This window comes from Chelonia mydas, chromosome 26, assembly GCF_015237465.2.
Source record: "Chelonia mydas isolate rCheMyd1 chromosome 26, rCheMyd1.pri.v2, whole genome shotgun sequence".
NCBI lineage: Eukaryota > Metazoa > Chordata > Testudines > Cheloniidae > Chelonia > Chelonia mydas.
In genome coordinates, this window is record NC_057859.1 from 15,044,677 (window position 1) to 15,052,854 (window position 8,178).

At 64.1% G+C, this 8,178-nt stretch overlaps 2 protein-coding genes across 2 annotated transcripts in view; one reads left to right on the forward strand and one right to left on the reverse strand.

The window, feature by feature from the left end:
* Window positions 1–3,573, reverse strand: part of GGCX (gamma-glutamyl carboxylase) — a 26,380-nt gene extending 22,807 nt beyond the window's left edge. The window contains exon 1 of the mRNA XM_043536248.1: window positions 3,477–3,573. Coding sequence (XP_043392183.1) covers window positions 3,477–3,558 — 82 coding nt within the window. The 5' untranslated portion in view covers window positions 3,559–3,573. The remainder of the gene's footprint in view (window positions 1–3,476) is intronic.
* On the forward strand, window positions 2,212–7,836 carry VAMP8 (vesicle associated membrane protein 8). The gene is made up of 3 exons (XM_027831997.3): window positions 2,212–2,359; window positions 5,334–5,495; window positions 6,586–7,836. The coding sequence occupies exons 1-3, from the start codon at window positions 2,357–2,359 to the stop codon at window positions 6,727–6,729; spliced, it is 309 nt and encodes a 102-aa protein (XP_027687798.1). The 5' UTR covers window positions 2,212–2,356; the 3' UTR covers window positions 6,730–7,836.
* The last annotated feature ends 342 nt before the right edge of the window (window positions 7,837–8,178 follow it).

The following is an 8,178-nucleotide window of genomic DNA, read 5'->3' on the forward strand; positions in this document are numbered from 1 at the left end:
GGAAGAGGCAAATATTTATACAGAGCCCAAAATGTTACATTCTCTGTGGCTCTGGCCTGCGGGGGAGGAGGCAGAAAGGACCAGCTTGGTGCCAGGACAGGGACAGAGAGATCTCCCCAACATTTCCCACAGCTGCGGCTTTTGCTACAAAACAAAATCCAGCCTCCATCTGTTCTTGATATGAAGAAAACTTTTTCCTGGTGACCCTGAGGAAAACTGACATGGCTGCATCTGCCTGAGTTTGCAGAGAGCCTGAGCCGATCGCCCGGAGATGAGGGATTTGCTCTCAGGGTAACCAGTGCAATGATGACTGCCTGGGTTTGTTGAGTCCAAAGCAATAGGAGCGAGTGTGCGGGATGAACGCCGTTCATTCCAGTGAGGGCTAACTCCAGTGCCCACTGCTCTCACTTTAAATGGCAACACTTAACTATTCCAGAGGGAAGAGGAAGGATCAGAGTACAAAGGGCTAGGTCGGGGGGGGGACAGCATGGGATAGATATGTCGGAGGGGGGAGGTGGCATGGCTGGATTAATTTACCACAGAGCGGGGCTCAGCTTCAGCCATCTGGAAACACTGCACTGAAATAGCCTCGTCCTGGGCTTGAGTCTGTCCCTTTTCTCCCTCAGTTACGTCTGGCCAGTTTCCATCAGGTTTAAACGAAGTGTTGCAAGCAGGCAGGACTAGAGCAGATCAACAGTGAGTCATCCACTGCCCTACCCTGTCTCCAGCACCAGCTGCTTCAGGAGCCCTGGAAAACCCAATCCCCCATGCTGCCCATAGTTATATGGCAAGATAGGGATTCCTGCCTGACCCTTGGGGCCATCAGCCCTGGAGCATGAGAGTTGATTACAACTGTAACAGAAAGGAAAGGGTGTGGAGGATGATTGGGGGATGGAGGCTGGAGGGGAGCAGCCTCCTTAACCCAGAGAGAGGGCAGCATGGCACCAGAGGCCTTCTTGTGAGAGGAGCTGCGCCCCTGTGAGCCCTGCTGGCTCTTCTGTTTGCAGGAGGGTGGGAAGGCTGCAGAGTATGTCAGGATTGCACCCCTCAGGCGCCCCTGTGGAGATGAAGATGCGTGAGCAGGGGGTAAGGTGGTAACACAGCCGTGCGGAGTCCCCATGCTGCCTCAGTGCCAGAGGCAGGGTGGGCGACACAGGGCTTGGGCGCTGCTGGGAGACCAGGCCTTCCAGAAGAGCCAACAGCTCCATGGGGGCCCGGATCAGGTAGTCACTAGGCCGTGCAAAGCCATCCATGCACCAGCATCCTCCACAGCCCCGCCACACAGCAGGCCACGGCCCCTTTCCATTGTCCTCCCCACTGTCAAAATCTCCAAACCCTTTTCACCCAGCTTCCTGACCCAGGGGGGACAGTAGTTGCTGGGCCCCATCCCCCACCTCAGCTAGCTTCCTCTGCAGCCCAGTACCCCCTGATCTGGGCGGAGTTTAACCCTCTCCCTGCCAAACACAGGGCAGGGGCCTTGCACCCTTTGTGGGTGTGTACAAGCAGGAGATGGGCACTTGTGTTAGTGCTGGAGATAGATGGGCTCCTCCCCAGACTGGGGCAGCAGCCCAGCAGTCCCTGCCCCTGCCAATGTGTCTGGGCCTACGGTCTGCCAGCAAGGCACCACCATTGTCCCACTCAGTGACTGGGCTGGATCTGGGTCCACACCAGCTCCACTCAGCAGCCTCAGCCCCGGGACATCTGCTCCCTGCAGTGCTGGGCTCTGGTCAGCTCCACCTGCCAGGGCAGCGCAGTTTCTATCTGGGTCCACCTCCGCTAGACATACCCTGCCCTGAGCCCTAGGAGCATTTTGTACCAGCTGGTGTCTGCCAGGCTGGGATGGGAGAAGGAGTGGGCAGAGCTCCCCCCACCCAGGAGAGTTTCCTGTCCCAGCTCAGCCGATGCCCCTCACCCCTGACTCACAGCCCCTGCTACTCCTGGGCCCCCCAGCTCTGCCGATGCCCTCTGTGGGGGAGGCCCCAGCCCTAACCCTAAAGCACTAGCTCAGTGCACAGAACCAGCCTGCTGGGATGGGGGCTGCCCCCCAGGGGGGCTGGGTCTCCTGGACAGGTCTGTGGGTGGCCTGGGGCTGCCAGGGGACACAGGGGGCAGGCAAAGCTTGGAGCCCATCGCTGGGGACCCAATGCCTCGGTTCTGTGCGGGGCCGAGGGACCCGAACCCCGCCGGGGAGCTGGGCCCGGCCCGTGCCTCTTTAAAGGCAGCGGCGGGAGCTGGGCCCGCCCCTCGCACCTGGGGACCGGCCGGGCCGGGCTGGGCTGGGCTGGGCTGCAGGAAGCAGGAAGTTTGGGCTGAAACTTAGCGCACCAGGAAGTGGCCGGAGCGGCGAGAGCGGAGCATGGTGAGTGCCCGGGATCGGGGGCCCGCCCCGATCTGCCCCGGCCCCCCGATTCACACGGGGCTCCGGAGTGACTCCGCGCGGGGAGGGGCCCGGGCCCGGCTCAGGAGCTGGCTGGAGAGCGGCGGCCGCGGGGGAGCGGACTGGAAACAGCGGCTGGCGGGGATCCCGCCTGGCTAACAACCCTCCAGTGCAGGGCAGCGACTTAACCCCCCCCTCCCCCCAGTGCTGCGGAGAGAACCCAGGCGTCCTGGCTCCCAGCTGTGGCTCTGGTGGCTGCTGGGGGGAGGGGGGTACAGGGCAGGGTCCGGGTGACAGAGGGAGGAAGCGGGTGCTGCTGAGACAAGGGACCCGAACGGCGCGCTCGGCGCTGCAGGCTGCTCCCTGGGCCGTCTCCAAGGTGGCGGCTGGACGGCCGGGCAGAGGCTGGGCGCAGGTAGCGATTGCTGTGGGGAGGGGACTGGGTGCAGCCAGCGTGGAGAGGGGAAGCGGGCAGCCGGGATATTTTCCAGGAAGGGAATAGGGGCGGGGAGAGTCTACAGCTTCTCAAAGGGGGCGCAGGAGCAGGGTCATTCCTGAGCCCAGAGAGACCCCCCCACCCCGACTTCCAAAGTAACAGGCTCCTGGCTGCGTCCCGTGCCAAGGCCCCCCATGGATCCACAGACTATGAGCTGCATGCCCCCCTCTCTCTTCTCCCCGCCCCCCCCGGGTGCTGGGTCTCATTATCAGCCCCTCCCCCTCCGCCCCCCCATCCCATCCCTGCAGAGCTGCCTAGAAAGAGGAAGCGGGCGGCCTAACGGTTCCTGCCGCACTCGGGGGACTCCAGACCCCAAGCCCTTTTCTGCACGCTGAGCCGGCCACAGGTGGGGGACAGGGCCCCCTAAATTGCAGGGCTATTTTGGGGCCAGGGTGGGTTGGGGGGAAGGGGGATGACTCAGTGGGCATTTGGGGGCAGCGCTGGCAGGTGGGGTGGATGGAGGCCAGGCTGGGTCTAAAAGGGGCCACAGACCCTGGGGGCTCCTGGCCTGAGCTGCCCGCTGTGTGGGGCTGCTGGGGGCTGGGAAGATGCAGGGGTCTGGGAAGGAGTCTGGGGGTTGGGGGGTCTTCAGGGGGTGCTTACCAAAGGACTGGCGCCTCTGAGGCCCCACTAGCCGTGATCCCCCCCTGAGGGGGCAGAGGGCTCTGAGCCGTGGTCTGTCCATCTGAGCGGTCTCTGAGCAGCTGCAAAGCAAAGGGCAGAAGGCAAAAGATTAATGTGCCCAGGCTCGCTGGCACGTCCAGCCCCCTGCATCTGGGGTCACTAATTCACCTGAGTCAGGGGAGAAGGGGTTAATTCCTGGCCCTGGCGCTGGCTGCGCAGAACACCCCAGTCCAGAGCACCTGGGGGGAAGGGGGAGCGGCCTGGGACCTGAAGGGTTAAGGGAAGGAGCTCGGGTGCCCCAAGTGTTGCCAAGGTGCCCTGGCAGTGGAGAGGTTTCCCTTAAAGGAGCCACACGGCGGGAATGGAGGGGGGCTCTGGCCCCTACCCTGTCTGCTTCCTCAGGGGGGGCCTGGGGTTCCACCTCTCCAGGGGCTGGGGTGTCCCTCCTCCTCCCCCGTGTTGGAGCCATGTTGGCCACCTCTGGCCAGTCCTGGGTTAAAAACTGGGTCAGATTTGGGGGATCAGTGTCAGGCTAAATGCGGCAGGTGCTGGGGGTTGAGTGGGGGCCCGGGTGAGCTGCTATGAATGGCCGGAAAGGGGCGGTGGCAGTCAGGCTGCCAGCCAGGGCCAGTCTAAAGGGGATTCTCTCTGCAGGCTGCTGGACTCAGACCCTGGGGCTCCCATGGGGCTCCCTCCGGCCCACGCTGGGCAGCACTGCCCTGGGCACTGGCCAGGCTCCGCTCCCATGTGCCTGACGTACTTTGGGCGCTGGCCCCGGGCAGCGTTTCTGAGATTCCAGCCTGGGACCCACCCAGCCTGACATGCCTGGGTCTGACCAGCCCAGCCGCTTGGATCAGGCTCAGCAGGAGGGGGAGGAGACAAGGGGATGGCTCTGACCCTGTCCCCCGCCGCGGGTCTCACAGGCTCAGGGGGTGCTCCCATCCTGGGACTGTCCCAGGCCCCTGGGTGCGCTGTGTTTGCTGGGTCTCTGCTCTGCGGGGGGCGAAGGACAAGCAGGGCTTTGGAGACAGATCCCCCTCTCCACCCCTGCAGAGGGGTTTGCCCTGGGCCACACTGGGCTGGCAGCGTCACACCTGCTGCCCCCTGCCCCACGCCCCCTGCAGGCAGAGGGCATAACTGCTGGGGGGGAGATTGCTCGGACCGACCCGACCGGCTGGGTGAGTCCAGCTGGCGGTGGAGACGTGACGCGCGCTGGAAGTTCCCTGTTGACATTCCGCAGTGATAAGTGTGGGGGGTGGGGCAGCGCAATCACCCCGGGGGCTGCTCTGCCCCATCGCCCAGAGAGCTCCCCCCAGTGCCCAGTCCTGCCCTGTGGGACCTCCCTCAGCCTCTGTGCCTGCAACGCTGCCTCTGTGTTCTGGACCCCTCCTTCCCCGGCTGTCTCCTCTCCCTTCCTCATGCTGGCTGAGGTGTTGTGGTCCAGTGGTTAGAGCAGGGGTCTGGTAGCCAGGGGTCCTGACGCTGAGAGGGGAGTGGGGATGCTGGGAGACAGGACTCCTGGGTTCTCTTCCTGGTTCTGCCCCTGCCTTTGTTACATCAGCTGCCTCAGTTTCCCCACGATTGTTCTCCCGTAGTAGGCTGTGGGACTCAAACGGAGTCTGTGAAGCATTCTGAGCTCCTCAGAGGGACAGGGCTGCAGCTGGGCCCCAGAACCGGGGCGTTGCCCTGTGATCAGCACCCCTTTGGCTTCTCGAGGGCCCTTCCCCCATTCGCCTTGGGGCCTCCCTTCTCTGGGCCCCCGAGGTTTTGCCCGGGCCGCGTCTGCTGCTCCCGCAGCCGCTCTCCTGTTGACCCTGGTGGGGGCTCTCCCTGCAGGAGGGCACCGGTGGCAGCGGGATGGCCACTGACCGGGTGAAGAACCTGCAGAGCGAGGTGGAGGGGGTGAAAAACATCATGTCTCAAAATGTGGAGCGGATCCTGGCGCGGGGTGAGAACCTGGACCACCTGCGGAACAAGACCGAGGACCTGGAGGCGACGGTGAGCCCTGGTTCAGGGAGGGGATCGGGGAGCAGCAGGCTGGGGGAGACCCCCATCCTGTGCTCGTGAGGTTCCTGGTTAGGTCATGGGGAGCAGGAGGGGGAACCTCGAGACTGGAGTTGATTTGCAGAGGGTGGCAACTGGAGCCTGATAGGGGGTTTGGGCAAAGGCCTGGCTGCTGTTCTGGCCTGGCACCGGGTGCCCCTGGCTCTGGGGCCACCCAGACTAAGACAGGCCTGGGCACCGCCATGACCCCTGACCTCGCTCTGGGGGCTCCGGCTGCTGCCCCCACAGGCTCAGCTGGGCGTGGAAACGGCGCCAAGCAGGGGGCGGGGGGGTGGTTCGGATCCTGCTGGTCCCTGCCCACGTGCATTGCATGACGCGCACTCTGTGGGGAGGGGCTGTTTGCTCAGCCACTGATAACCCCTGGCAGCCGGCGAGACGCTGTCCCTGCACTGCCCTTTGTCCCGCGCGGGCGCTGCTTACTGGAGGCTCTCAGCCCGGTGCCCAGCATGGGCCGGTGCCAGCAGCTGCAAGCACCCTCTAGTGGTCAGCTCTGGAATAACGTGCCCATAGCTCCCAGCGCCAGTTTGGCTTGGCAGAGCGGGGCTGGGGCAGTGCCCGCACGTGGACCCACCTGCTGGCATTGCTCATGCCCGCAGATCTGCCCACGTGAGCTAAAGCGGTGGAAGCCAGATTCCCATCCACTGTGTTCGAGAGCCCAGGCCCACTGCTGCCCTGGTGTAGCTACAGCAGGAGGAAATGTCCTGGCGAACCCCACCGGCGCTGGCTCTGACGCGGCGAGCACAGTCCAACGGGTGTGTCTGGTACCCCAGCACCAGACTGGGGTGGCCCATGTAGATCTGGATTAGGGCCGGTGCTGGCCCGATCTACCAGCCCAGTGAGTCTGTGTCCAGATGCGGCCTCGCCCTGAGGGGGTGCAGATGTCCGCCCCCCGCAAATCCCTCTGGTTAGAGCTGCCCTCGGCAGGTGGGGGGCTGTCCAGCGGCCTAGGGCCAAGCCAGCAGGGGCTGGAGGTGCTGGGTCAGCATGGTGCTAACCCCCCGGCCCCTCCGGCATCTCTTCCCAGTCTGAGCACTTCAAGACGACCTCGCAGAAGGTGGCCCGCAAGTACTGGTGGAAGAATGTCAAGATGATCGCCATCATCTGTGTCATCGTGGCCATCATCATCATCCTCATCATCCTGTTTGCCACCAACGTCATCCCCACATAGGCCACGCCCCCTCCCCGCAACCTCTTCCTCTTCCCCCCACTCCACAGCTTCCCTGCCCCCACTGCCTGATGGTCGCTGGGGGGGTGGGGGGGGCGATGCCTCCTGTCAGCCTTCTGAGTTTGCCCCTTCCTATGCCAGGAGGGGGAGGACACTTGTACTCTGACCCTCATTGCCCCCATGAAAGCTCCTCGGGGACTGTAGCCCCCTGAGGGGAACTCCCCTGCTCCCTTTGGCTCTGCCCAGCTTCCTTCCCCCAAACCCTGTGTCACACCCTTTCCCGGGCACCCCCATCGGTGTTCCCAGGCTGGCAGAGCCAAGCTACGCGGGAGCAGCTCCCAGCCCGGCCCCGGGGGGCGGGGTTGTCCCCTCTGCCCGGTGCGGCTGCCCGTAGTCCTGCTGAGGGAGGAGGCACTCCTGGGGCTGGGGTGATGGGCTTGGATCTGGGGAATGCTTCCCCCCCGCCATCACAGCCCGTGCCTCCTGTGGGGCAGAGCTGGGCGTGGGCAAGGGCTGCTCTGTCCTGAGCTGGGCGTGGCCCTGTGGGGAGCAATCTACCTTTTGCCTTAATAAATAATGAGAGAAGGCGATATCCCCGCAGGAGGGGGCGGGGGGATTTGTCAGCGACCTCTGCCTGTCCAGGCTGGGGGCTCATGGGCTTCACTCCCTAGGTTCTCATAGCTAACCCCTCCCATGGCACCCTGACAGTCGGTGCACCCCCTGTCCTGCCTGGAGGGGCAGGGTGCTCTTGGGGGTGCAGAAACCCCCTCTTGTCTGCAGGGGGAGACTCAGCCAAGGGGCGCAGCTGGGAGCTGGCGGGTGCTCTGTCGACGGGGGGAGCGGGGAAGGGTGAGCAGGGCTTGTTGCAGCCTCAACCCGCCCCAGCCTCCCCCACATGCCCTGAGTTTGGCTGTGTAGGTGGATCTTACTAGCAGGCTCCCCCCTCGGACCTGGGGGGGATCCCTGAGCTGAGCAGTGGAAATGAGCTTTGGAAGTAGTTTCAGAGCCACCACCCCCCCGAACCTGGAGGGGGAGACCAAGTCTTCCTGATTTCCCCCCTGCCCCCCCGACGCGGGCTGCGCTCCCTGCAATAAATGTATTTATACCTCACCGGGGAGTAGCGATTTATTGGACGGAACCTACCTCCACCTCTGCTCTGTACCCTGTCTGCTGAGCCCCACTGAACTCTCCCCCACGGCACCCTCCGCTGGGAGAGGCTGGGACTGCACAGGCTGGCATTGTGCCTGGCCCAGGGCATGGGAGGGCTGTTGGATGGTCCTTCGTTCCAGGCTGTGACCAACTTGTAACCCTCAGCCCCTCACCCTGTGGGGCTGAGAGCGCAGGATGCTCGCCCGGCAGCCAGCCCTGCCCCCGGCTCTTTCTGGGGCCCCTCCCAGCTGAGGATCTGCCATGATGCACCCCCTGAAACTGAGGCATGGAAGTGGCTTGCCA

What these genes read in the sequence shown, in the direction of transcription:
- VAMP8 (XM_027831997.3), top strand. An exon ending in CCGAGGACCTGGAGGCGACG is followed by an intron (nt 5,496 to 6,585) that starts GTGAGCCCTGGT and finishes ATCTCTTCCCAG; the next exon opens with TCTGAGCACTTCAAGACGAC.